Genomic DNA, 27,673 nt, shown 5'->3' on the forward strand with positions numbered 1-27,673 from the left:
AAGATTCTTGTATGATGTTTTGCTTCTTCTTGTATAACGAAAGATTCTCCGACTTGACACAGTCATATCTTTAGATAGATTGGCAAATAGACAACCGAGCTAATGACTGTGTAGAGAACATTATTAAAAGGTAACAAGCGAAAAGATAGCATGTATATGAAATGAATGTGTTGCGCAGCGTCGAAGCGTCCATCCAAATGGAACCATAAATGCTCATGGGAAATGTAATTAAAGGTGATTGGAAACACGAAGTATGTAGGAAGATAGATAGGTAGAAGGTATTCTAGAACTACATTAGATTAAACGTCCATCCGACTGTACCGGTTTACGACCTCGAAACTCAACACCTCTCGTCGCCTCAAGGATTAAAAGAAGAGGCAGATTCATATATTTCACGCATCACCACTTCTCCGCGAACGTCTTCAACGAGTACTCCAGTTCGGGGCTGATAAGCGACGTGCGCCAACCCAGCATCTCCTCTGCGTCCAACTCCAGCTTGAGTTCATCCCTTTCTTCTTTTGCTTCGTTGGTATCTTTAGATCCAGGCATATTTGTAGGTGCATGTGGGTGTGTAAAGGTGGTTGCGGAAGGAGTTTTGAGTGAGCTTGTGTCGTACGCGGAGAATTGTGGTTGATTGTTATACGTCAGGTGAGCGCCTGTACTCTCACCCATGTCGGACAAAGTGCTCGAATACCCATATGCAATCGGATATGAACCCATACCAGCATCCCGTTTTCTGCTATCAGACGAGTTTCCGCTCACTTTCAAGAATGATTCCTCAGTGCCAACATCGCCATCCATATCCGCTTCAGCCTCTATATCAGAACAATAACTCACGATCGACGTTGCAGCAGTCGAGCGCGTCATCCGCGAGGAAGAAGCCCCAGAACCAGACCGCAAAGAGTACCCAGATCCATACCTAGATCCGCATACAGAAGCAGAACCGGACACGGAGGAAGCATTAGCGTCTCTGCATCCTGTGTTAGACTGTGATGCAGCAAACCCAGAAGTCGAGACAGACGTCGACCCAGAGTAGGAGTTCGAGTAGGAGTAGGAATAGGAATAGGAACAGTCGCCTGAGGAGGACGTTTCCGTCTCCGAGGGTGTGCTCGAGCTTGCACGGCGGAGAGGTTGAGGTTGAATTTGGAATCGTGGTCGTGTCTGGGATTGGTTGGGCTGTTCCTCTGGTGAAGGTTCACCGTCTTGTGAAGGCGGTGGAGGAGGTAGTGCACGGGTGGGTGCACTACGATACGCCTGAATTTGCGCGTGTAATTGATTCTGGCTCCGGCTCCGCTTATGCGCGTGGGTTTGTACCGGTAAAGGAGACGTCGATCGTGGCAGCCCCGGGACCATCTCTGAACGTGAAGTCCTACCGGAAGGCACAGTAATAGACGGCGGTGGCGTAGGTGAATTCGCCAAACTCCTCTCAATCATTCCCGAGCTCACGAGCTTCTCCAATTCTTTCAAATGTTCCGGCGAGTTCGCCCTCTCCTCCAAACTCCCCGGTACATTGTCTGTACTATCACCCCAACCTCCCAACGTGCTCTGTGTACTCGTCACACTCAACATGCTCATACTCGTGCTCGCGCGCGACGGGTATTCTAACTGTTCTCGCGATTCGGAAACGCGACGCGAATAAGCACGACCCCCTTCGCGGAGTCGATTAACGGCAATTGCGCTGTCGATCGCGATACGCCATCTGGCACGTGCGATGGACGAGTAGTTTTCGCGAAGACCCGGAAGGTCCGGAATGCTCTGTGTCGGGACGATCGAAATCTTCACTTCTTCCTCATCTCCACTCTCAGTCTCCCCACTCTTCTTATTCGGAACATCCTTCGTACGTTTCTGCGCTTCTGTTCCTCGTTCATCTGCTTCTGCTTCCGCCTCGGGACAGAGCCATGGATGCCCAAGTGCCTCCGAAGCTGTCGGGCGCGTTTTCTGGTCGGCATGAACAAGGAAGGAGACGAATGCTTTCGCAGTGGGTGAGACTTTGGTCCAGTAACGTCCTTCGAACGCAAGTTGACAGCGGAGAATGGCCTGTCTAAGGACAGCGAGCGTTTCGTTAGGGAAGGGCATCATGCCTGAGAGTATTGCGTGTGTAATTACACTGTACACGCAAAAATGTTAATTGGATTGTATTATTATTCAGTGAGAGAAAGAAAGCATACCCAACAGCCCAAATGTCTAACTTTGTCCCATGACCTTTACGAGTAAAGATTTCAGGAGGGGAGTAGTCATATGTTCCAGTATCACAGTATAACAAGTCGTCCGGGTGTCTGACATGTCGAGCTCTATGTGAACATACGCGTACAATAATCAATATACCGTTCCGAAAGCCGAGCAACAGATCAGAACGTACGCGCCGAAGTCAGCCAGTACTATATCCGCGTTGCGAGCTCTTGTACGGAGGAGGATGTTCTCAGGTCTGCGCGTAAACATGTCAGTATTAGAAACCTTGCTTAAATTAACAAATAACAAGAAGTCGTACTTTAAATCATGATGCACGATCCCATTGTCATGCAAGTACTCTACACCATTTAAGATCGAACTGAGATGCAGAGAAATATAAGTCAGTTCTTATTTCCCTAGATCGGTAAACTGAGAAGCGAACGCCTACCGAACACATTGTTTTGCATCGACTTCCGTGAACTTGCCTCCGCGCTGTTTTAGTTGATCAAAGAGCTCGCCGCCCGCAGCGTACTCGAAGGACATATAATACGAATTATGCGATTCAAAGCATTCGTAGAACCGTACCTATATCAGATCACGCACGCCACAAAAGTGTCAGCCACATCATCCAGCATCCAGCATCCACACGACAAAAAAATAGCCCAGCCAAGACGAAAGACAAGAAGGGGGCTTACAATATTCATATGATTCAATTTACTCAAGATATTACACTCAAAAGTGACAATATCCTTATCCGCACGCTTCAGGACGGACTTTTTGACCACTTTAAGTGCAACGTCGCGTTTGCCCGGTTTTTGCGGGTAACGTTTCTCGCATCCACGATCATCGTATACGCTCCCTGGGTCGTGCCACGTTGCATGCTGCGAATCCAGAAAATAAAAATATTAGGTGTATGTTATTGTTTTATTATAGATATGTAAGTGTCGGCCCAGAGGGAACGTACCAACACCTTCCCAAACGTCCCTCTCCCTACGACCCGTCGGTAATGATAATTCTTCTTCTTTTCATAAGACGCGGGTTGACTGCGGAACGTCTCGCGCAGATTCTCGATCGAGCGAGATAGCTTTAGCAGGGCAGGCATCCTATCTAGAGTTTGCTAGAACTATCTTATTGATTGGCCAGTGTGTAGAGTAGGTGGCTAGAATGGGCTGAATGACGGACAGCGGATGAGTGGACTGGAAGTTGAGGAGGTCGCCGTTGTGGAATAGAGGAGGAAGAGAATAGAGCGGGAAGGGAAGAGCGGGCGGGGGAGGGAAAGGTCAGCCAATTGTGCGCTGGAGGCCCTTTATAACCAGGAGGCAGGGAGGCGCACACGAGGGCAGGTGGAGGCGAGGGAAGCCACAGCCAACGCTAGTGCGGGACCGAAAACAAACAAACAGAACAGAGAACAGAAAAAGCCGAGAAAAGACAGCCAGGTCAACTGTATAAAAAGCGATCGAACGAGCGAGCGGGCCACGAATGGCCTAGGGTGGCACAGTTGTACGTAGGTGTAAGAGACAAGTCTAGTTGGGTTAGATGTGCGGCCATTTCTCGATCGGAACACAAAGCGAGGCAAGGAAAGGCTTGGGATTCGTGATTCGTGGCTCGGGTGTTCTTCCCTGAAGCCCCAGAAAGGGTGACGTTGCGGGGCTTGGCGAGCAACTTGGTGCGCTCGTCACGACCGCCAAGAACAACTTGCGTGCAGAGAAGCCTGTGTCAAGAGACTAGCGTCGTTTACAAGTAGCCGTGTTTCCATTCTGTATCTTTTTTCATAAAGCGAGAGGCTGTTTTCTTTCTGTTGTTTCTTCCTTTCTGTGCAGGTAAGTAAGCGAGGCAGACAGCCATGTGAGATTGCATTTGACTTGACAGGTAGATAGATGGATAGGATAGATGGGACGAGACCCTGCATGCAGCATTATGGTAACCTCCGATGGCGTTGCAGTGATGCGTACTAGCTACACGAGGAAAGCTCCAGTGATGCGCATTTGTGTTTTTGAAACAAGGCAAAGCACAGCCAAATGAGCGTGGTAGTGGATTAACTTCAAGACGTTCATCACACAAACTTACACACGCACACTGCACATCGACTGCACTGGCGTCTTATCCGCCACCGGTCTACAATCCACATTTGAAAAAAAACTCTTACTCGCGCCTTGGCATCCTCCAAGAAAACAAATCCACTGGACATCACACAGCCGGAACGAGAACGAAAACTTCCGACACGATAAGCCTCGGTCTCGCATGTCTAATTCGTCCAATCCCGACGATCGTTTTCAAGAATTAAAAGTCTTGAAGATGTCTTGGAAAACCCAGAACACCTTGGCAGCACCTATTAAAAGGCGACGATTGCAAGCGAAACGTGTGTTAAAACAGTGCTAAATACTAGTTGGTGTATGAGATGTATATTATTAAGCTATGCGTGTTTGTGAATGGGGAGCTAGTAGTGTGATAAGTGATGACAATCATAATCGAAGAAGATGGAGAGCGCGCTCTAATAGCTTGGGGCGCGCTGCGGAGGGGGGAGTGGAGAAAGCATGATTATCTCGGCATTGATACGGGTTATCCGCAGCCCTTTACGTTGTTCTTGTCCTTTCATCCATCGACCCTCCAACCAGAGCACATTTCGCCTCACCTGTTACACGGTGAAAGTAGAACGAGAAGCACGTCAGCATCGGTATTATGTTTATCGAAAAAGTAAGCACAAGAAAGAAAGTGTAAACAAAAACGGGTGGATCTACATACCAAGACACTGTTAACGTCCTTTTTTTGAGTAAATACGAGACGACATGTGGCAGACTAGCTGACTACAACCCAACCGTAAGGATGTCCCCCCAATTCCTCACCGCAATGATACCAGCACCAAACATCACCACGCTCGTCAAAATTGATATATTCCCTGCAAGGTATTGCGGCGCGATAATCTGCTCGCGGTAGAACCGGCCGAGTGCACCCTCGTTTTCTTTTTCGTTAAGTCGACCTCGTGAGGAGGTGGCAGAAGAACCAAAGGATGCGGGGATGTATGCGGGACCAGAACCTGGTGGTGCCGAACGACGAGCCATTGCGTTTTGGCTTTTATTTTGTTGAACGATGAAAATGGTTGGTTGCTGGTGGTCGACTGAAGACTGGAAAATCGTTGCTCTCGTCACGACTTCAGAATAGATCACGTGCCATCTTTCGCTGAGGCGGCATTGAAGGAACAATATTAATATTGGATTTACTAATAGGATATCCTTTGTAAATGACAGAACATGAGGAAGTATTCAATATCCTCATGTCTCTTACACAACAATCAAGATAGTTGTACTCCTCGTCTTGCTGGATCAAAAAAGACTGATGTCATTATGTAATAAATCAATCAGCGTGTCATGATCATTTAAACATATGTAGACTCGGATGTATTGCTGGCTGCTAACAACGGTTGTAAATCAAACTCGGCGCAGATTTATAATTTCGCATGCAACTAACAGCGACGTCTTTTCCCTTCTGGCGTTCTACTCGATGATTTCTGACGAGACGCCTTTACATGCAATAACAGCCTTCAAGGCCACTACAGGCAGGTCTATCTTTATATTTCAGTAATCAGTGCTAATTGAACATTCTAATTGTATATGAACAGTTGCATGTACATTCCTTCACTTGTACTATGCTAGTGAGTTGCACCGGTACCTCTCTGCAAGTTTACCGTTTGTCTAACTCATACCGACAGTCTCACACTTAGATGAAGAGGTTCGTTTGGTCACTTATGACTGTTCATCACATTTAACATAGCTGTACCTTAGGTTGAATATATATGGGTGAGTAATCTAGTAATCTGGTAGTCGTTTCGTACTTGACGTTTTCCAGACCAAACGTTGGACGGCTGGGAAAATTGCTTATTTGCTAGTAAGTTCTCACCGTTCGCAATAATTGAAAGATGTTCTCAAATTGAAGAACAGACAAGATATACTGGCTCTATATTCCTAATGTAAGTGTGAAATCTCAGTTTCGCACTCTGTATTAATTATTGTATTCTATAGATTGGCTTTCTGTGGCACAGTCCAATATGGATGGGAGAGGTCTGCAGTTGCTTTCTTCGAGGTGCCAGGCATTATCGACTTTCTAATTAATTCATGTAAGTACTTTTTGTATTCGAGTGGATTTCAATAATAGTTAAGGGGCTATTCTAGGTTTATCTGGTCGTTTATATACAGGATTAGGGACTATGATTATACTGCTAGGCGAAAGTTAGTGCCTCATTCAAGCCGTTTAATTGTATATAAAGCACTAATAATTTCTTTGCTCAGTTATACTCATGATGCGTGTCTATGCATTATTTGGAGCAACGAGGTGGATGTTAGCTGTATTCGTCATCCTGACATTATTACTATTCGGATTCAACATCCTACAGCTCACATTGAACCTTGGTAAGAACCTTCTTTACTATTCTTTTCTAGTTCCTGATAACTTGTCTCTTCAAACTGACTGTTAAGTATCTTGGGATGAAGGGGTGGTCCCTTCTCGAATTTTTCCAGCGTCTGGTTTTGGGTGTCTGGATGTCACTCATGTATCCGGAGTTGGATGGACGGTGACTTCTTTCGTCGAGCTACTTCTGTTCCTTCCGGTTCTCTATAAAACTGTATGCATGAGGAAGTTCAGCTTTCCAATACACATTTCGAGGGACAACCCGCCAAAGAAAGAGGACATAATCACGCTAATGGCAAGAGACTCCATTGTATATTTTGCTGTGTAGGTCTTCCATCTCTTCCTATTGTGTCCATTGTTAATTAACTATCAACTTTTAGAATATTCTCTATTTGCCTTCTCGGCGCCATTCTTGTTTTTATCTCTGAACGTATTCCAAAGGATGTGAGTGAACACTATGCCCATCCATTTTGACTGACAACATCTCTATTACTAGTCCGACGCTTCCGAATTCCTGTCCTTCAATTCGAACACGTACCTAACAGTCGCGATAACAATTATAACAATCCTCGCTCCGAAGATGCTCATCAACCTCCGAGCAGAGTATTACGGACCGGTCGGATTAATTGCGACTCAGCTTTCATGGAACGCCCAGGCCCCTGAACGTTCTGTTCTGATGACTACTAACATTATAATGGGACAAAGCATGGTTGATGATCGCCTTTGAAATGCACGAATATTATCTTTGTTATTATTATGTATTTAATTCACACTTTTTCACTCTTGTACATCTCCGTTTAGCAAATTTTGATATTTTCACCTCATTGCAATGACATCAGCACCAAATATCACCATACTCGTCGAAATCGATATATTCCCCGCAATGTACAGCGGTGCGAACCACGCGATAATCTACTCACGTTAGTGCGCCCTTGTTTTCTTTTTCGTTAAGTCGACTTCATGAGGAAGTGGTAGGAGGGGCAAGAGAGCGTGGTGGTTCTGAACGACGAGCCATTGCATTTTGTCTTTTATTTATTGAAGGATGGATAGCTGGGTCGCTTAGTCGAATAAAGAGTCGGAGGACAGGTTTAAATCTCACCTTTGGAGTGCATCACGTGCCATCTCTCGCTGCCTAAGTTCGGTTGCCAGTCATTTTATCTTCTTTGGATTGAGATAATAATAATACGTCTACATCAGTTCGTAATTTCTGTGTGTAAAAGTTTCAAGTGCTCCACAGCTACTACACAACAATCAGGATGGTTGTACTCTTTTTTTGCCACTTCATCAAGTACCTGATGCGCTCACAATCAGCCGTCTTCAGGATTGGCTGCCTTTTTGTTGAGAACACTTGCTCTGTTCATCACAGTGATGAACAGAAATTATCTATAGACGACCGTTTAAATTGACTCATTTTTAATCTTTTATGGGAGTACTATACAGAACTGACGAATTGCTGATTATTTACAACACTGATATCTGACGTCTATCAGCAACCATAGATATTGTTAAGCTTATAACCCTCCCAACTAACGCACCCACAACACAAATGACTCTCTTCGTCTGCTCTACTCAATGAATTTTGATTTTTTCATCTTCCATGAGTTGACAGCCTTCAAGGCGACTACAGGTTAGTCTGAGCACTTCTTTTTATAGTAAATATTCTAATTATCCACAATCAGTTTCATGCACAACCTTACACTTGTACTATACTAGTGAGTCGTGTTAATAACATATACAATTTTAGTACAGCTCATGTCTATAGTCTTATGCTTAGATGAAGAGGTTGGCCCTATTAATTATTTTTGTTCACTATATTTAATATGTTTGTAATTCAGGTTACATATATATGGGTGAGTAACCTGAGAACTAGATAGTGGTTGTGAACTTGAATCTTTCCAGACTAAACGTTGGACTGCTGGGAAGATTATCTATTTACTTGTAAGTTTTCTCTTTTAATAACAGAGAGAAATCAGTCTTAAATTAATGACAGACAAGATATCTTGGTTCTATTTTCTTGATGTGAGCTCAAGTTCTAAAATACACACTTTATGTTAATTACTATATGTTGTAGCTTGGCCTCTCTAGGCACAGTTCTTCTCGGATGGGAGAGTAATGAGGTACCTGAATTTAAGGTAAAATACTATCATGACTTCTTACTATTACTCTCTTATATTCTGCTAGACAGGAGGTATTATAGGGTACCTTATCAAATCTTGTAAATAAAGCTAGAGAATCAGTTTGCTTTTAGCAAAAATTGAAGGGATATTCCAGGTTTATCTCGCCGTCTGTATAGTGGATTGGGAGCTATGATCATATTGCTTGCTGAAGGTGAATGACTTTCCAGAAATTACTTTATTCTATGTAAGATTGCTAACATGTTGAATTTTTCTTTTTCTCAGTCATACTTATGATGCGTGTCCATGCATTATATGGGTCAACAAGAAGAACACTTTATGCATTTGTCATGCTAACACTACTACTGTTTGGATTCAACATGTTGCAACTTATACTGAATCTTGGCAAGTACTATCTTGTCATTGTTTACTAAGTTCTGAGTCCTGACAGGCACCTTCTTTAAAATTGCTATTAAGTAGAGTTATGGGACTTGGGCAGGATCAATTTCCAAGTTGTCCCTGCACAAGCTGGAGATGGATGCAATTTAACAGAGCCTGTGTCTGGTATTGCATGGGCAGTGACTTCTTTCATTGAACTGATTATGTTTGCTATGGTCCTCTACAAGGTTGTACAGATGAATAGGTCACTGTCCCTGATACATACTTTAAAGGGGAGATCACCAAGTGAAGAAGGCATTATCACATTGATAGCAAGAGACTCTGTTGTATATTTTGCTGTGTAAGCCTTTTTTAATTCGTTGAGTGTTAATACTTAACTAATTGTCTATCAGAATATTCTCGATTTGTCTTTTCGGTACTATTTCAGCATTTATGTCCTACCATTCCTCAATTGTAAGTTGATACTACACCTATTCACACTATAACTAACAGCTTTTTCTCACAGGGCAGTTTCTGGATTTTCTTTGCTGCTTATAGGAATGCATACCAAACGATTGTAATAACAATCATAACGATTCTCGCTCCGAAGATGCTTATCAACCTTCGAGCAGAGTATTACGGTCCGGTTGGGATTATTGCGACTCAGCTTTCATGGGATGCTCAGGGTGCTGAATATTCTACCTAGTGGCTACTATTAATGTTATAGAATGAGTGGTGTAGCCCATGCCTTCGTACCTCCGAATGTTAACATTTATATAATATATACCTCCCCACCCCCACCTTTATCCCCAAACCTTCAGACCTGTCCGAGCCCGCAAACCAACTTGTCTAGACCAAAGGAAAAAGGACCTATTTTGTATCGCACTCGCGCATTTTTGTTCTATAGCAGTAGACACTGCTTGCAATGGTAACGAGCTTGCAGTAACCTGCAACGCCTCGCTCTTATACCACTCCTCCCTCTCTGCTTCAGGACTCTTCAGAACCTTATACCGCTGGAATCGTTTTCGCACGGAGATAGGTGGACAATTCCGGATTGTCACTTCGTATGCGAAGCGTAGCTCTACATCATCCATGCACATAATACAAACAGAACGTAGGAAGCATCCAATCTGACCGATGCATAGGTTCAACAACAATTTAATGGAACGGAGGATCAAATTGAGCATTTTGGAATTTAGGATGTATTATGTACAATACTGTCGTGCGTCAAAACTATAAGCCTGACGTTGGCTAACGCATTCGCTGCTTTTCCCGGTTTGCTATGCTGTGAACAAAATAGCAGTGGATCTAGCGAATAGATAGGACAGTCGTGAGTCGAGCGAGTATCATCAGTTTTATTCCGTTGTTGCGAAGTATCCCACGCCAGTGAGGAAAGAACCAATTCGTATCATACTCGAGCGTTTTGCTCCGGAATAGCAGAACCCGGTTGCGATAATGACGAGCCTGCAGCAGTCTTCGCAGCAGCAATCTCCAACGCCTCCCTCTTATGTCGCTCCTCTCTTTCCGCTTCGGGACTCTTCAACACCTTATATAGCTGAAATCGTTTCCGCGCTGAGATGGGTGGACAGTTCTGGATCGTCACTTCGTCTGCTAGACGTAGCTCTACATTCATTAAAGCGAAACGTCAACATATGAATAATAAGGAGAATACGATACGACAGCCTACGATTCTGGGGGTCATGAGTGAGGTACTTCTTCACGCGTTCCAAACGTTTCTTCGTTCGTGGGTGGACGGCCCAACGGGCAACGCTGACTGTGGCTGTCTTGTTCATGCAACCCACTTTGGTGACAATCCCCTGGAGGAGCAAAGGAGGCATGTCGTACAACGGCGGAAGTCGACAGACGTGGTATGGTGTAAACACACAAGAGTGAGTATTGTAACTGAGAAGTAAGAAAAAGTGTACCTCTGAGCTGAACAATTCAAGTAATACATTCTCACGATTACTAATCTGTTAAGCTGCGCAACAACGCACGTCACTCGCACTTGTTACTCACACACTCATTTCCTCCGTCTCTGTGTGCTCTGTAAGCTAGACCGACCTCCTCGGTACAATGGACAACTCCCCAACCTCCCTGTTCGACACGTACGAAGCAGACTTTGATCAGATCGTAGCCAGCATCCGCACAAAGCTCGATGGCGACAGCCCAGAACAATCGGGTGAACAGCGCAAGGCGGCCTTACGTCGTGTCGAGATGGAGCTCGACGAGGCGGATGAAATGGTAGCGCAAATGGAGATCGAGCTCCAAGGGATGCCCCAGAGCATTAAACAACCTTACGCGAACCGGCGGAACACCGCCAAGTCCACACTCTCCTCCCTCAAGACACGCGCACGCACGTTGCATGCTACAGTACAACGCGCTGCGCTACTTTCGTCTACCTCTGACGCTGCAGGCTCGCCGTTCCGGGACTCTACGGATGAACTGCCTGGTGGAGGGATCTCAAGTGATCGAACACGCTTGCTGAAAGGAACCCAGTTACTGGAGGGTGGAAGTCAGAGATTGCAAGATGCACATCGTGTTGCGTTGGAGACGGAAGACCAGGGCGCGGATATCCTGAGGGATTTGAGAAGACAGAGAGAGCAGATTGAGAACTCTAGGAATACCGTGAGTTGATTTTCTGTATTCTTTTTTCTATCTGGGTGAATATTTAACTGATGTTTTCTTCTTAGTTGCAAACAGCAGACAGCGCTATTGACCGTGCGTCTGGAACACTGAAGAGGATGATCCGACGGTACGTAACCCTCGGTCTCCCACATTACCTCCCAATCAAATTTACCCATAGCTTTATCTAATCTCTCTCACTCAACAGGATGTACCAACAGCGTGCAGTCACAGCAGCAATTATTATCGTCCTCATTGTCCTCATCGTCGTCATCCTCTGGTTTAAGCTCTCTTAGTACAATTGCCCCCTTCATCCCGTTACAAGTTCCACTGGGCATTTTAATTTTTGTTAAATTTGTTTTTTTTACCCTTTAAATTCTTATTATTACGCAACTGGATACCATACCGCCACCGGACTCGCTTCTCTCCTTATTATACATTTATACGTCCGTTCCCTCCTTCGAACTTATATTCCTACAGTGTACCATTCTTTCGTTTTCGTTTTCCTTGCTATCAATACAGGTTACAGTACTCTTCACGTCTTCCTATCTTCTAACGTCCTAAGTTTGCAACGTTTGAACGTAATAGTCCGCCTCGTCGTTTGACATAAGATCGCTCAAAACGCCTTCTACAACTGCCTTCGTGTGATATACCTATTACCACATGGAGCGCGAGATAAAAATCAATAAGAATTGGACGCTCAGAGTGACATATATGAATGCATCTGCTTAGGTTGCATTTGTTTCTCAAGGGTTATAAATACTGTAATCCACACTATCAAAAGCAGATATCATCCCTTGCCTTGCCCCTCCTTACAATCATGTTGACTAAGGGACAAACTCATTGGGCCGGCTGAGAGAAGTAGGGAATGAGTAGAGAGAGTTCATGAGATGAAGTCAATTAATAGCTTGTGCATAATCAGGCACCCTTACTAATTGATCATTGTAGGCCGGAGTTCTCAATGCATTAGAGTGCTGGACTACTTGCAAAACACTTTATCTTCAATATATACAATCTCGGGGTCATCTGATTTAGATTGCTCAAACCTACTTATTTTGCACAACTCCTTCACCTGCCTCTTGAACCTTATCCCGGTTGGCTGGTAGGATAATAGGTTAAAGCTGGTGCCTTACACTGAGATTGCACATTTTACTTTATGCATACTTGCTTTTGTAAGAAATCAATTTTTTAGTCCTACAATGTGTTTCATCCTAATCACTAGTTACTAAAGAAACTTTCAAACAGGGGCCATGTTTGCACATTGCACCATGAGAAACTGGCTTGGCAAGTTGCGTCGATGTGAATATATGGACCGTGCAAGTAATAGCAGTACCTGAATACACAGACAGCTACCCTATCAACGGCTCACACAAAGCAGAGTTCACCGGGATGTCAGCTCCAAAAAGGAGAAACTTGTCCTCAGGATCTTTCTCAGAAGACGATCAGAAAGAAATGACTCGGAAGCGTGCAGAGCTCCAGCTTTTGCAAGAAGAAGCCGAAGTAGCAATAGGGAAACTGGAACGGATCCGTGGATCTTTCAACGAAGCTTACAATGTACTTGATCTTGTCAGGATTAAACTTCCAACTGTACTGGAACGATTCGAGTTGGATCAGAAGCTGTCAGATTTCCAGCGTTCATTCAACTTACAAACAATTGAAATCTCTGCCGTTAGAATTCTTATACAGAACATAATATGTCATTGGTCAAACTTAACAGCTCAAGATGTATCTGCTATTCTTGAATCAACAGGCAGAGCAATGCATATACTTTACAACATCTTGGAGTTATTCTCTGTCACAGGTCCTTTCAGAACTTTCTCTCCAGCTCTGAATTCTCTAAAATCTAGACTTGAACGTGTAGGATACCGAGTTTATTCTGTGTCAGCAGGTATGAAAGAACTAAAAGAAGCAAAGAAAGACTTGAGAAATATCAAGGAATCAGCAAACAGTACAAAGCTCACATTTGAGAATAACTTACAGAACTATAAGAAGTATAAAACTTGGAACAATGAATTTACCAGCTGTCTAAATCAATGGGCCTAAAGACACTCATAATTCTTTGAAGATACTGGCTGATATATGGCATATGAGGGTCAAAGCACTGAGAGAACCAATTTAATTATAAACAGCAATTTACTTTGTCTTGATCTTAGATAATAAAAAGTTGCTAAAAATATTTAAAATCCCAAACATGTTATGATTATATTTTGATTCTGAACATCTGGTCCTAATACATTTATACTTTTCTATTTTAAAAATGCCAATGTATTAAAATGATTTAAACTTGTGTTCTCAAGACTTCTCAAGTTTCAGGTTTGTTGAAGCATGAAATACTATTAGAGATAGCAACATATTCTTCCAATACCGGGTCTTGTGCTTGACAGATTTGCTATTACAGTAGTAGATAATGAAACTTAGGGATGATGTAGAGTTTACACCATTTTTCCCACTTGTGAGACGTATACAATTAAAAACCAAGACTCAGGACCACAAGGCTAGAAATTATACAGTTACATATTTGTAAAATATCAGTCATGAAACGTACATTAACACCATGTTAATAAAGCCAGAGGACTCCAAGCGAATGTGTGGATACAGTCAGTCACACAAAGTAAGAACTACAACTTCATCCTGAAAGACTGCCAATTGATCAATTGTAAGAATCAGAGATAATTCTCGCTGCACAGCCATAGGTGAAGGAGAGCCTTTCTGTCTGTAACAATACTATCTACTCTGTCTAATGCAAGGGTGTAGTCCAGGAGAACTTGTGTCTTAAGCATAAATCAGTGCACCTCTGCTCGAGTTTTCTCAGACTTGTTAATGAAGTCTGTAGTTCAAGCATCAATCTGACTACAGCAGTTGTAATCATTTTGTGCTGTATTTGAGAACACATATAAGCATTGTTTATTTTACTCTGAATGAAATCGAGTCGTTTATTAACATTTGCCTTGGCCGCTATTCATTCCTGTGGAACAAGAACAGGACCTATAAACTTGTATATTGAATCCTTAGGCTTCAATCCCTGGATTTTTGAAAAATTACAGAACGAAACGATAGATCAAGATTGTTCATGCCTATTTATTTTGCACAACCATTTCACAGGGCCCTTGGCACTTCGGCCTGGTTGGTTAGTAGGATAATAGGCCGAAGCTAGCATCTTACGCCCCAGTGCATACTTTGATTATTATGCATACAATTATATAAGAAATTTGGTTTTAATTCCTACTATGCGAGCTTTATCCTGCCTACTAGTTTCATCAACTGAACAAGCTTTCAAACAGAGGTCACCTTTGCACATTGCGCTTCAGAGCATGGCAAATTATGACTGTCTATAAGGGTCACGGATGTAAACTTTTAAGTGCATTACACACAGACAGTCACCACTCGGCGCTCGCACAAAGCAGAGCTCACCAGGATGCCAGTTAGAAAAAGACAAGCTGTGTCTACAGGATTGTCCTCAGAGGACAATCAGAGCGAGAGAAAGCATGCAGAGCTCCAATCTCTGCGAGGAGAAGCCGCAGAAGCCGCAGCAGCAGTAAGAGATCTAGAACGGGTTCGTGGATCTTACAGTAACGCATATGGGGCACTCGATCTCGTCAAAAGAAGCCTTCCGAACGTGCCAGAGCGAGGTCACTCGGCGAATCAGAGGCTGTCGAATTTCAAGCGTACATTCGTTCCGCAAACAGTTGAAAACCCTCAAGTTATAACTTTCATACAGAACATAGAATCACTTTGGCTAAAATTTACAGCTCAAGAACTGGCTCAGATTACTTATGCCACGAACAGAGCAATGAATATACTTCACGAGGTTTTGGGTTTGTTTACTGAACACGGTCGTTATAGAACTTTCTTTCCAGAACTGAACCCTCTAAAGTCAAGCCTTCAATCTGTACAAACAAAAATTTATTCTGTGTCAGCAAATATAGATGATCTAGAACATGTAAAACTAGAGTTGAACGATATCACACGAACAGCAATTAGTAAAAAGAACACCTTTGAGAATGACTTACAAAATCATGAGAAGTATGAAACTTGGAACAATGAGTTTAGTGCTTGGCTAGCAGTACCAGCAAACTTGCAGAACATTAGAAAGTCATAAAGTCTTTGAAGATGTGAACTGATATAAAATATATTGGGTTCAAAGCATTTAGAAAACAAAGATAGATACAAACAGCACTTTACTTTGTCCTAATCTAAGATAATATAAATGTTGCTGAAGCATGAATCCTTCTTAAGAATCGTCTCGAAGTTCGGGTTAGTTGAACCATGAAACGACCAAACTGCAACGCCAGAAATGATATTGTTACATATTTGTAATATACCAGCAATAAAACTTGAATCAATGCTACAGTTATTGTGTAGGTAAGTATGCAGAAAGCGGTGAAATACAGTGCATTGTAACCTATGTGTCTTCTCTTGCTTGGTTGTAAGTGACTTCAAGCGAATATATCGATTACGGACAGCATATAATCAACAACATCAAAGCCATAACTTCATTTTGAAATCTTGTCGACTCGGTCAATCGGAAGGGTTCACTGTGCAGGTATAGGTGCAGGAGAGCCTTTCTGTTGCAAGGCTGTCTGTTGTAATTCGACAATCTGTCCAATGCAAGTCCTTAGCCAAGGAGAATGGGTCTCTGATATAAAGAATAAATAGCACACCTCCGCTCGTGCTTTCTCAGATTTCTCGGTAATGTCTTTTATTTGCGCTTCAATTCGTTTGCTATGGTCATAAAAAATCAGTTTGTGTTGCAATCGAGAATGCATATACACGACGTACATTTCACTCCGAATGAAGTCCAGTCGTTTGTCAACATTTGCCTTAGCCTCCGCTTGCTCTTGTGGGACAAGAACAGGGCCCATAAGCTTGTAGACCGTATTCTCGGGCTTCAGTCCCCCAAATTCCTAACAAATTGCCGAATGAAACGATCGTCACGGAGTTCATTAGCCGAGGAGTCTACAAACAACAATTTATTGCTCTTACCTTCTTGACTTCACTGGTTTCTGTTAATTGTGCTTCACGACGCTGACTAGCTTCGACTGCTGCGGAGAGCTCTGCTTGAAGCTTTTGGTATACTGTAGAGGCTGCTTGAAGACGAGTGTCGACAGACATGGTGGTTAAACGCGAAAATGCGAATCCGGATGGATCTTAGGACGGCCGTTAGCGAGTAGCGAACTCCACAAAGCTTGAAAATGCCACCCGTCGGCGACTTGCTCTCACCCTCTTTCTCACCTCTCACTACTACACTTCAACGGCTGAGCTGAGTCTCGTTGACGGCCCACTGCTTGTCTGAGTCGTTCTTTGGAACTGAAACGGTCAAAAGCGGAGAAAAAACGACAAAGATGGCATCAATGCTTCGAGCGTACAAGTCAGCATTTTCCTTCCGTCCCTTATAAATTTCTCTCAATTCTCAACAAAAATACTTTCAGCGCACTTCTCCAACGACGTCCAATGGCCACACAATGTGCCACTGCGGCAGTTTTGTTTGGTGCAGGCGACGTGATTGCACAACAAGCAATCGAGGGGAAGGGTCGCGACCATGACGTGCGTTTTCTTTACCACATTAACACCTTTATTGTCTCATACTCGCGAGCTTATTCTTATATTTAATTTCAAATAGTTTGCACGAACGGCACGCATCACGTTCTATGGTGGCGCGCTTTTCGGGCCAATCATGACAAAGTGGTACCAAGCATTGAACAGATTGCAGTTCGCGAGTCCAGTAAAGGCGGTTGTCTATCGTGTACGTGCTTCTTCAACAGTTCGAGCACGCCGTTTGAATGCTGGAGCTAATAAAGGTGTGTATCTAGGTGTGGCTTGATCAAGCCGTACTCACACCTGGTAAGTCACTTCCATACGATTGTTACGGCAAACTCTGAAGCATTAATTGCGTTTCTTTTTTCATCCTTTAGCCGCCGTTGTTTTCTTCTTTTCGTCAATGACTTTCCTCGAGGGCAAGGGCATCTCCGAAGCCACCCGGCGCGTCGAGACTGTACGCAGGGTCCATTTTATTATTCAATACAAATAGATTGATATGCTGCTTTGAACAGGCATACGTCCCGACACTACTGCGTAACTGGGGAGTCTTCGTTCCCGCGCAAATCATCAACTTCTCACTCGTGCCAACGCACATGCGCTTCGTCTTCGTCGGTGTCGTTTCGCTTTTCTGGAGTACGTGTTTTAAAGTCTACTTTCTTGCGTACCGCTATTTCACCCTGTTTTACGGTCACTTATTGATAACAAAAATTTCTCCTTACAGATACATACCTAAGCTACGCGAATACCCAAGCCCAAAAGGCGCTTCTTGCTAAGTCAATCACTTTCCCGACTGATACGTCGGGTATAGAGGACATCAAGGAGGAGGACCTCAAAAAAGAAGTCAAACCCACATAGTCCACTACAAGTTTTTACGGAGATCAATGCCCCCTTAGCCGTTGACGATACCGTAGTAGAGTAACGGGGCGACACCTTGCATATCACCTCGTTTAGGATACACGAGCATGGACGACAAGTGGAGCGTCACCATCCAGGACAATTATCCATTCACGCTGTATCTATTGACATAGAACTATCGATCCGACTCCAATAGACTTCACAGATTTCAGGCGTCTTTCTGCAACGCCTCGAGGGATACACAGGAGACCTGTGTTTATGATTAAAATCACTTTTCGGTGTTGCGCCTCGACCCGATCCTGTGAGCCTCTCGTTGCTGAATCCCTCCTGGAACTAGAATGCTTGCTTGTCTTTTTACCTTCCAGTGAATCTCCTGGATGTCTTTCCTTCCATAAAAGTACAGGTTTCTTCAACTCATCATCGAAGGCTTGTAAGGCCTGTCTAATCCTTTCGATCTTAATCGGTTCAGCTTTGAGCAAATCAGCCTTTGCGTCTAGGCTCTTCAATTTACTTAGTAATTCATTCAGGAACTCTGGACTTGTGCAATCTTTCCTGTTGTCGTCCGCAAACAGGGACAACTTGGATTCTACCTTCCGGAACACTTTAAAAAGTTTAACAACGTTGTTATCAAAACGCTTCCAGATACGCCGGTAAGCATGGTCATGCAAGACTTCATCAAGGGCGACTGTAGCGGATAATAGTGACCACATTGATTTCTGGACATCATCCCATTCTTCCTTTTCAGCAAATAACCGGATGCACTCAAAGTAGTTTCTGATTCTGTTGTCGTTCAAAGCAGCCTGACGATCTCGTTCATCTGGGGCATTTTTGTTGACACTGTCTACAGTATTATGTCCCAATACGAATGTTTCGTAGAAACTGGATATTTCTTTTTCCATCTTCTCCTTGATCAGAGATTCAAATATGCCTAGTGTCCTGCGTCCACAGAACGCAAATGGATCTGTTCTGCTGGAATCTTCCAAGGCATAGGCTCGTATTAGGATTTCCAGGTTATTTTCTGATTGTAAAAGACGGTCCGCAGCTGTACAAAGGGTTGATTGAGCGCATTCGCACCAACCTAATGTCCGAAACTCGAGCCAGTTTATTTTCTTCTCTATTTTTTCCTTTTCATTATGGAGACTCTCTAAAGTAACAGGATACTGATCAACTTGAGCTCCTTGTCGCGTTCGTCTTTATGTTCGTGAGGTTGTGGCGAGGACTCTGCTCTCCGTTGTCTCTACGTTTTAGAGTGAGTGCCCCCATGCTGCCTTTCACTCAGTGTCTCCTGTCCTTTATCCTTTCGTGTCATGTCGAAATGGAACTATGGTCTGTAAAACTGCAATGCTTGGCTTGGGTCGAGGTTTGGATGTAAGTCGACAGAGTTGAAAAGAGCTCTGTGTGCTGAACACACTTACAGCTGTGAAAGTGAAGTTGCAAAATTCCTCAAGTTTGCCCTGAAGGAAAGGGTGAAAATGCTTTCGTGACGCTGACTTGGCACTATGCATTGCATGGCTCGAGAATCTCAAGCAAAGCTAACAGACGATTCAAGTACAGGAGTGGCCTGGATGGGAGCACAGCAGTCCTCAATCTCGATGAGAAACAGGCAAACAATCTTTCATGAAGCCAACCTGGTAGGGTGCTTTGGATATTTGTTGAATGGAAGGCAAAGCTATCAGACAATTCCTGAACAGAGGTAGCAGAATATGCTAAGCACTGTCCTACTGGTACTGGTATAACTCCTGTGCAACATTGGAGAAAGACAGAGTGTCAATATCATTAGGTAAACTGACAGTGAATACTAATATCTGTGTATAAAATATATTGAATATACCTAGCGGACTACTACTGTAAGCTACCCTGACCAAGAGACACCCGTCATCAGTAAATATAAACGAGAAAGAAAGAAAAATGAATTCGGGTCTAAAGGAAAAGAGGGACAGATAACAATATGGAGTAAGTACAGGAATACTGTCAGTATTTGTCCATTGATCCGTACTTATCGACATAGATCCCTTAATTCAACTCTAATATATCTTCTATGAATCTAACCGGTCTTTTTGCATGTAATAAAAAAAACATTGTTTTGGCGGATACAGCTTGTACAAATCCTATGATATGATCAAAGACGCTTTCCACTGTCACATTTGACTTACTCCTGTCGGGTTGTCGTTGCTGAATCCCTTCTCGACTCCGAGTTCTCGCGTCTCTTCGGGTTCTCCAGAGACTCTTCTGGATGTCTCGCCCTCCATAAAAGTGCTGGTTTCCTCAACTCAATATCGAATTCTTCAAGCTGCTTCTCAAGTTCAACATTCTCTCTCCTTTCCTGTATTATTTGATCAGCCTTTACGCTTAAGCTTTTCAATTCGCTCATTATTTGGTCTAAAGACTTCACACTTTTTGCGTTAGCCTTCATCTTGCCTTTCAGAATACGGGATGACTCGGGTTTTATTTTGTAGAACCATTTAGAAAGTCGGGAAACTTCGGTATCAGAGTCCCAGACTGACAAGAAAGAAGGGTTGCCTAAGACGTTTTTAAGAGTATCTACAGCAGACTTCAATGCTTCCAATGATTTTTTGAGACCGACCCAGTCTTTATTAGTTCCAAATGTCCAGATATGTTCAAAGCAGCTTCTAATTCTCTTGTCCTTCAAAGCACTCTGATGACGCCGATTTCCTCGGAGCCTAATGCGGGCATTGTATGCAGGATTGCTTCCCAAAATAAAAGTGCGATGAAACTTAGGTATTTGACCTTCCACCTGCTCTTCTAAACGAGATCTTAGTACTACTAGCGTCCCATGTCCAATTCCACTGAACGGAGACTGTTTCTGTGCAACACAATTCCCCGCCTGACTCTCTTTCTCAACTTGCCCAAGTGACTCATGGATACCTATTAGGGCCTGCAGCTCTTCGTCTGAAGGGAGACACTCCCTGGCATCACAAAGCACAGAACAAGCACTTTCACACCAAGCCGACGTCTGAGATTCTAGCTGACCTAACTTCTTCTTTGTTTCATCGTAATTACTCTCGAAGGTCCTGTGTCGCCGGTTAAGGTCCTCTTCAATTTCTTTATGCTTGTGAGGATGCAGTAAGAACTCCAGTCTGGATGGTTTTTGCGATTTTGAGTCACTTTCCTTAGGTTCATTTCCACTTGGTACTGCTTGATCCATCCGTCTCACATTTAGACGCGTAAAACAAAACTGCCGACTGTAGTGCTGGACTTGGTTGAGGTTAGAGTGTAAGTCGGTGGCATCAATACGGGCTCTGTGTGTCGAATGTACTTTATTCCTGTGAGTGTGAAACTGCAAAATTCTTCAACTTTGCGCTGCACTGAAGAAAAATGCAAATATGCTTAACAACACCAATCTAGCAGTGTGCATTGCTTGGTTCAAGAATATCTCGCAAAGCTAGCAGCGAATCAAGTACAGGAGTAAGCCGAGCGCCTTACAGGGAGCATGGCATTATCCTTGAACTTTGTGTCAGTCTATCTGGAGGAACGGGAAATTAAATTCACATGGAGCTAATCTCGGAATGTGCATTGCATAGTGGCACAGAATAGAGTGCAAAGGTCTTTGCAAATCCATCGCGAAGCAATGAGAGATTACATCACATGACCATGACGTCACATGCACGAGTCAATGTAACTTTCGTGCCGCCGCTACAACCAGCTGACAACAGCATCTAGAGATATTCATGCTTGGATTAAATCTATAGGATATCCGTAGTGCGCTATTAACTCTAGCTGCCCATAAGAAACGTCTCCTACTGTCAATGAAAATTTAAAGAGAAAAAAGGAATACTAAGCTGAAGTACAAAGGGTGGAAGAAAGGAGTCATCATGTCCAGTGAGTATAGCAACATCTATTCGCTCTTTATCTACTGACTTAGCGCCTTAAATTCAACTTCAACGGGTTTTATAGACTTCGTGAGTTTTTCTGTATCGTGGTATTGTGAAAAGACGCGTCTCAAGAGAGATATGTTGTTAAAGCAAGCACGGTACAGTTAGCGACGCTGTTATGTTTCCCTTGTTTTTATCGGCATCTCTTCACTGAGTCCCTTCTGGAACCTGGGTGCTTGCTTATCTTAGGATTCTCTGAAGACGCTTCTGGATGTCTCTCCTGCCATGTAAGTAGAGGTTTCTTCAACGCATTATCAAATTCTTTAAGTTCTCCATCGAGAGTAGCACTCTCTTTCTCTCTCTGTGTAAACCGAACAATCTTTGCGTTTAGGCTTTCCAATTCACTCATCACTTTATTCAAGGACTCCATACTCGTGTTGCTATCTTGGCCTCTGCCCTCTAGAAACTGGGACGACTCGGATTTAATTTTGCGGAGTTCTTCGGTAAGTTCGGAAACTGTAGTATCGACAACTTTCCAGTAAGAAGGGTGGTTCAAGATTTTCGCCAGAGAATTCATAGCTCTCTCTAGTGCTTCCCGTGATTGCTTGATTCCGTTCCAGTCTTCCTTTTTCACAAAAAGAATGGTACCCTTAAATAGATTTTTAATTCGATCGTCTTCCAAGGCACTTTGATGACACTGTTCATCTGGTACCTTCTTACAGACACTGTGTGCGGTTTCGTTCTCCACAACAAAGGTGTAATTGAAACTAGACAGTTGGTCTTTCAACATCTCTTCAAGATATATTTTGAAAGATCTTAATTCTCCCATTGTCTTGTATTCGCCGTATGGAAATCGATCAGGTACAACATAATCCTCTGCCCTACCCTCTTTCTCATGTTGCGTAATCAGGTTGCAGGTTTCTATGATAAGTTCCAGATCGTCCTCTGAAGGGAGGCATTCTCTGGCTTTAAGAAGTGTGAAATACGTTGATCTGTACCAATCCGAGGTCCGAGATTGTAGCTGGTTAAGCTTCTTTTCTGCTTCATTGTAAAGACTCTTGCAGGTGGCACGGTTCTGATCAAGTTTCTTTTCAAGTTCCCTTTGTTTGTGAAAATGCAGTAAGCCTTCTATTCTCGACACTTTTTGCGACTTAGAGTCGTTACTCTTGCGCCGATCTCCACTTGATGCCGCTTCGTTCTTCTGTTTCATGTTAAAATAGTGTAAGTACAAACTGTGGTTTTTATTAGGTGCTGTACTTGATTTGGTTCGAGGTTAAGGGTGAGGCGGAGGGGTCAGGATGGCCCTGTGCATTGAACACATTATATACCGGCAAAAATGAAGCTGCAAAGTTGATCAACTTTGCACCGAAGAAGCGAGCAAACATGCTTTCGTGAAGCCAACTAGTAATGTGCTTTGCACTGGTTGCTGAATGAAAGCAAGGCTGCTATCAGACGATCCCTGTACAGAAAGAAGTAAGGATATATGCTGGATCGTCCCAAATGAGTCTAATGGCCCTTACATCACATTGAAGAAATATACAAGGTGTTGAACTCATTTGCACACCATGTTCCAAACGATTGACACAGCAAAGTCCGACGATATCCGTGTATCGAATCTACAGAGTTTCCACAGCGGACTATTACTTCCAGCTGTCCTAAACAGAAGAAATACATCATCAATAAAAACTCGAAGAACAAAAGGTACAAAGTGAAGCACAAGAAGAAAGAAGAACAGAGTAATAATGTCGAGTAAGTACGATATTGCATGATACAACGAGAATTTCAAATCAAACAAGGTCAATAAACGAATACAGCAGAATGAACATGATAGCAAAGTCATCACTTATTGAGATCATTACGATTGTTGTTGCCATTGCCGTGATGATTATTATGTATCCCAAGTCTTCTGAACAAGTTCACCCATGCGTTCTCAAAGCGATGCCCTCGTGCATGTCCGTGACCGCTACTGTTGCTATCATGATTGCTGCCCCCTTGCTGTTGGTTAGAGAGGTCGAATGAACCTGGTATCGCAAGTCGTTCTTCTTCTGGAGTGAACGGTCGTTCTGGCTGTTGAGGTTTATCATATCCGATTTTACGCTGTGACTCGGGTTTCTCTGGTACTGGAGGTGACGACGAGGAAGGCTGAGGAGATTGAGAAGATTCAGGGGCTTCTGGCATTGCATGTACGGCTCCAGGGTGTGATGCCTCATCTTCTCGTTGGAGGGCATGCCCCTCAGGTTCGGATTTGGTGTCTGGAGTCTCGGAGCTTTCTTCTGCTCTTTTGTTCCCTCCAACTTGTTCATCAGGCGGTGGATGAACAAGCACGTTATCGTTCTTCTCGTCCTTTCCATCAGTTGAGAGCCTCCTCACAGGTTCCTGTGAAGCATCTGATCCGACACCAAGATTCTCACGGTTCTCAGCAGGTAAATCACGCTTCAGGCTTTTCGGCGTGGATGGTCTCACAGGCGTTCGCCATCCAGCGCTCTCATTTTCACTGCGCTCCCCTTCACTGATTTCCGATCCTGCGCGTGCAAGTCGCTCTCGCTGCGAACGATCGGAACCTGCACGACGTAGACGGCCCACAGCAATTGCACTATTAATTGCAGAGCGCCATCTGGACTTCGGGTTGAAGTTCTCGCGCAATCCGACGAGATCGTGCTCTTCTAATGGTGCCTTCTGTGTCAACCACTACAGCAAAATCAATCTTTAATAAGAAAAAAATTGTATAGCACACCAGAAAGAGAACGAAGAGAACGCACGGGATGATAAAGCGCCTCTTCTGCCGTTAATCGTGCGGCAGGATCCGCGACGACTAGAGCACTAATGAAGTTCTTCGCCAATGGAGAGATGTTCTTCCAATATCGTTCATGGAAGGTGATCTTGCATTCCTCCGTCTCGCGGATGAGTTCTGCGGGGTCTTCTGAACGGAAGGGAGAGTACCCGCACAGCATGACGTAGGTGATTATTCTGCATCCGAGAGTATTCAATTTTCTGGTGGTGACGCAAGGTAAAAAGTAGAAACCGACCCTGTTGACCAAATATCTACTTTCTTCGAATGTCCACTTTTATTAAGAACTTCGGGTGCAACATAACCAAATGAGCCTGCTACAGAAAACAGTTGCTCATCCGACTTGTGCAAGTGTTTGGCACTATAGTGACATCATAGGTAGGTAGGAAACCAAATTCATGAATAGAAACACGTACATGCCGAAGTCGGCGATGACAATGTCCGAATCAAGTGCTTTAGAGCGATAAAGGATATTTTCCGGCCTAAACTAATTAAATTTCTGGCAGTGGCGAGAAAGAAAGGGAGGACTCACTTCAAGTCACGATGTACAATGTCATGATCGTGCAGATACTTTACGCCACTTAGTATTGACCTAACAAAAAGTAAGCATTTCATGACACAACATTAACAGTCTAATCCAAGTCACCGCACGACTAATATCGCATCAGCTTCCGTGAATTTGCCCCGCTGGCATATCCGTTCGAATAATTCTCCTCCAACGGCGAGTTCGAATGACAGATAGTATTTCTCCCGAGACTCAAACCACTCATAAAATTTGACCTGAGAAAAGAATAACGGCCATTAATTACGAGGGGCGGCAAGCCAAGTTGGGTAACTTACGATGTTCGGGTGGTCTAGTCCTCTTAATACTTCCATTTCCCCCCATACAGCCTCGTCGTTTCCCTTTACTTTTTTCTTTGGAATGACTTTCAGTGCGACATCTTTCGTGATGCCACTGGATTCACGCGATGAAGCGGAAGCTGGTCGCGAAATGCCACTGACCCCGGCGACAGAAGAGCTTGACGATGAAGTACCGGAGGGTGCAATACCTTGTTTAGAGGCTCCGCGATCTGCAACCAGAGCCTGTGACTTGGGTACGTGCCATGTTGCACGCTACAATAAGGTTCCTGTTGTCAGGTCGCAGGTTCCGTACGGTCGGGACGAGCAACTTACAATGACCTTTCCAAACGTTCCTTTACCCAGGACTTCGTGGAACTCGTAGTTTTTCTTCTTTACGAACGACGCGGGCTGGATAAGAAGCGGCGACTCTCCGAGAGTGTATTTCAAGTTGACCATAGTTGTACTTCTGGTGAAGATATCCCGGTCTCAGAGGACGCAATGGACCTGTGTGCGCTACGGGCAACCAAAATGCACAAGCCCTAGCAACACAATGATGGGTTATAATTATCATGAAACAGGCATACTCTTCTTACCGAGAACACGCGCTGTGGGTAGAAACACAAGAAGGAAAGGATGAGAGACAGTGCGAAAGCAGGAGACGATGCAGCGTGACGTATTGTCACGTGAGGACTCTAACTCCAAGAACTCGCGCAATTAATAATGATTGAATTAACTTTTTTCTTTTACCTTTTTTCTCCTGAAACTTGTGCTTTGTGGCAACCTCATCTTTCTTCTGGCACGGGTCGCAGTATCCGTATGCCACCCGGACTCAGTGGTGTTTCTGTCGTATGTCCGCCTGGTGACCACGGCTTTCGTTAATACCTTAAAGTTACTCTCTTGGATACTGTTGTGCATGGCGTCACTGTATGTGAGCCTGTCGTTGTATGTGAGCCTCGTACTCACGCATCGTGGCCCAGTTCCATTGGAGCGTCTCGTACTCGAATCTCGGCCAATTCAAAACCGTCCCTTGTTGATTTGTTCTCCTCTGTGTCCTTTCAAGCGCGGGACGCCGATGGCAACTGTACCAGACACTCGAGTTAACCCTGTTCCTAGTTCAAGTTGAGCAGCTCTCACGGGTTGAATCCTTATTCTCCTCCGTCTCCTTCAAGAGTGGGGTGCCAAGAGTAACTATAACAGGGGCTCGCATGAACCCCATTCCTGGTCAAAGTTGACGAGCTCAAACAGGTTGAGTCCGACGCAAAAAAGAGGTTTGAGGCGAAGTTCTTGAATTGGTGTTTCGACATGCAACACTGTCCGCGTACACGACTCATGCCAAGAGCCTCTCTGTGGAGACGCACTCAAGATCTTTACCGCGCCGACGTTAAATACTGCAACCTTGGCTCTAATTCAACCTGTTGCAATTGCAAAATTATGCTTAAGCTCAACCAAACTACACGCAGTGCTTTCTGGACTGAATTGATCGCTTGCAGCCGTTTCCTTCTTTCTTCTGTCAAGAATCTACTCAAGGTACGAATCTTTGACATTTCCTTGAACGACTGTATGACGGAAATGACATTTGCAACGGCTCCGACGGAGTTTCGGGACTCCTAATGTTCGAGAAGGAAACTTTCATTCGGTTCAATTGTGCTACAGATTAGATGATGTGTCTTGGCAGGGATTAAAGCAGCCTGGAATAATCATAAATCAACTCTGCACAGCGTTTCGCCACGTCTTCGCCGTCGAGTATGCCCAGACACTGAACTCAAAATGAACTTTCGCATCCAGACTTCGTGTATTTGAAGTAGCCCTGTTTCCGACTCTTCTATAACGAAGGACAACTATTCTCTAGATCCCACAGTCAGGAAACCCAGTCGATAATCGCAAAGTCTGGAGTGCTCCGTTGGACGGCATTTGCCGAGTGCATTAAAAATATCCTACCTTCCTTCGCGTTATCGAAGCTGGTGCCACTCGGATTGTTCGACAATTTGACAATGCATAACCTGAATTCACACTTAAACCAACTTCAACCAGCCACAACAAATGTTGGGAACGAAAGTCAGCCCCCATAGTTCCACTGTGAAGAGAACAACGATATGTTGCTGTTTCTTTATGCCAATGTGTTTTCCAAGGTTCGG

The 27,673-nt window shown here is 44.0% G+C and overlaps 11 protein-coding genes across 11 annotated transcripts; 5 read left to right on the forward strand and 6 right to left on the reverse strand.

Moving 5' to 3' along the window:
- Positions 1-217: 217 nt before the first annotated feature.
- FOMMEDRAFT_107413 (kinase-like protein) lies at positions 218-3,271 on the reverse strand (the record flags this gene model as incomplete). Its single annotated transcript, XM_007266151.1, has 7 exons — positions 218-2,107; positions 2,169-2,291; positions 2,360-2,425; positions 2,489-2,548; positions 2,618-2,754; positions 2,865-2,999; positions 3,134-3,271. The coding sequence occupies 7 exons, from the start codon at positions 3,269-3,271 to the stop codon at positions 400-402; spliced, it is 2,367 nt and encodes a 788-aa protein (XP_007266213.1). The 3' UTR covers positions 218-399.
- A 1,389-nt stretch (positions 3,272-4,660) lies between these two features.
- Positions 4,661-5,228, reverse strand: FOMMEDRAFT_28259 (uncharacterized protein; the record flags this gene model as incomplete). The annotated part of the gene is made up of 2 exons (XM_007266152.1): positions 4,661-4,801; positions 5,013-5,228. 2 exons carry the CDS (start codon positions 5,226-5,228, stop codon positions 4,661-4,663), a joined length of 357 nt encoding a protein of 118 aa, XP_007266214.1.
- Positions 5,229-6,463: 1,235 nt separating this feature from the next.
- FOMMEDRAFT_155766 (uncharacterized protein) lies at positions 6,464-7,297 on the forward strand (the record flags this gene model as incomplete). Its single annotated transcript, XM_007266153.1, has 4 exons — positions 6,464-6,572; positions 6,681-6,894; positions 6,951-7,014; positions 7,067-7,297. 4 exons carry the CDS (start codon positions 6,464-6,466, stop codon positions 7,295-7,297), a joined length of 618 nt encoding a protein of 205 aa, XP_007266215.1.
- Positions 7,298-9,515: 2,218 nt separating this feature from the next.
- FOMMEDRAFT_155767 (uncharacterized protein) lies at positions 9,516-9,768 on the forward strand (the record flags this gene model as incomplete). The annotated part of the gene is made up of 2 exons (XM_007266154.1): positions 9,516-9,536; positions 9,589-9,768. 2 exons carry the CDS (start codon positions 9,516-9,518, stop codon positions 9,766-9,768), a joined length of 201 nt encoding a protein of 66 aa, XP_007266216.1.
- An 804-nt stretch (positions 9,769-10,572) lies between these two features.
- FOMMEDRAFT_48309 (nucleic acid-binding protein) lies at positions 10,573-10,885 on the reverse strand (the record flags this gene model as incomplete). Its single annotated transcript, XM_007266155.1, has 2 exons — positions 10,573-10,685; positions 10,750-10,885. Coding segments are annotated over 2 exons (249 nt in total), but the record flags the coding sequence as incomplete, so codon positions are not given.
- Positions 10,886-11,109: 224 nt separating this feature from the next.
- On the forward strand, positions 11,110-12,221 carry FOMMEDRAFT_19834 (vesicle transport v-snare protein vti1). The gene is made up of 3 exons (XM_007266156.1): positions 11,110-11,687; positions 11,753-11,814; positions 11,893-12,221. Exons 1-3 carry the CDS (start codon positions 11,136-11,138, stop codon positions 11,978-11,980), a joined length of 702 nt encoding a protein of 233 aa, XP_007266218.1. The 5' UTR covers positions 11,110-11,135; the 3' UTR covers positions 11,981-12,221.
- Positions 12,222-15,099: 2,878 nt separating this feature from the next.
- On the forward strand, positions 15,100-15,783 carry FOMMEDRAFT_28263 (uncharacterized protein; the record flags this gene model as incomplete). The annotated part of the gene is made up of 2 exons (XM_007266157.1): positions 15,100-15,499; positions 15,542-15,783. The coding sequence occupies 2 exons, from the start codon at positions 15,100-15,102 to the stop codon at positions 15,781-15,783; spliced, it is 642 nt and encodes a 213-aa protein (XP_007266219.1).
- A 40-nt stretch (positions 15,784-15,823) lies between these two features.
- On the forward strand, positions 15,824-18,293 carry FOMMEDRAFT_107423 (uncharacterized protein). The gene is made up of 10 exons (XM_007266158.1): positions 15,824-16,282; positions 16,346-16,406; positions 16,464-16,588; positions 16,668-17,052; positions 17,114-17,228; positions 17,305-17,427; positions 17,495-17,525; positions 17,597-17,676; positions 17,735-17,855; positions 17,944-18,293. The coding sequence occupies exons 4-10, from the start codon at positions 17,027-17,029 to the stop codon at positions 18,075-18,077; spliced, it is 630 nt and encodes a 209-aa protein (XP_007266220.1). The 5' UTR covers positions 15,824-16,282; positions 16,346-16,406; positions 16,464-16,588; positions 16,668-17,026; the 3' UTR covers positions 18,078-18,293.
- Positions 18,239-21,243, reverse strand: FOMMEDRAFT_155773 (uncharacterized protein; the record flags this gene model as incomplete). Its single annotated transcript, XM_007266159.1, has 2 exons — positions 18,239-19,013; positions 20,231-21,243. 2 exons carry the CDS (start codon positions 21,241-21,243, stop codon positions 18,239-18,241), a joined length of 1,788 nt encoding a protein of 595 aa, XP_007266221.1.
- Positions 21,244-22,103: 860 nt separating this feature from the next.
- On the reverse strand, positions 22,104-23,120 carry FOMMEDRAFT_155774 (uncharacterized protein; the record flags this gene model as incomplete). Its single annotated transcript, XM_007266160.1, has 1 exon — positions 22,104-23,120. One exon carries the CDS (start codon positions 23,118-23,120, stop codon positions 22,104-22,106), a length of 1,017 nt encoding a protein of 338 aa, XP_007266222.1.
- A 33-nt stretch (positions 23,121-23,153) lies between these two features.
- On the reverse strand, positions 23,154-26,273 carry FOMMEDRAFT_146471 (Pkinase-domain-containing protein). The gene is made up of 10 exons (XM_007266161.1): positions 26,132-26,273; positions 25,872-26,077; positions 25,539-25,811; positions 25,345-25,478; positions 25,231-25,290; positions 25,115-25,180; positions 24,937-25,059; positions 24,670-24,877; positions 23,431-24,598; positions 23,154-23,369 (listed from the first exon to the last, which is right to left on the reverse strand). Exons 2-9 carry the CDS (start codon positions 25,992-25,994, stop codon positions 23,750-23,752), a joined length of 1,836 nt encoding a protein of 611 aa, XP_007266223.1. The 5' UTR covers positions 25,995-26,077; positions 26,132-26,273; the 3' UTR covers positions 23,154-23,369; positions 23,431-23,749.
- Positions 26,274-27,673: the final 1,400 nt, after the last annotated feature.

This window comes from Fomitiporia mediterranea (assembly GCF_000271605.1).
Source record: "Fomitiporia mediterranea MF3/22 unplaced genomic scaffold FOMMEscaffold_5, whole genome shotgun sequence".
NCBI classification, from domain to species: Eukaryota; Fungi; Basidiomycota; class Agaricomycetes; order Hymenochaetales; family Hymenochaetaceae; genus Fomitiporia; species Fomitiporia mediterranea.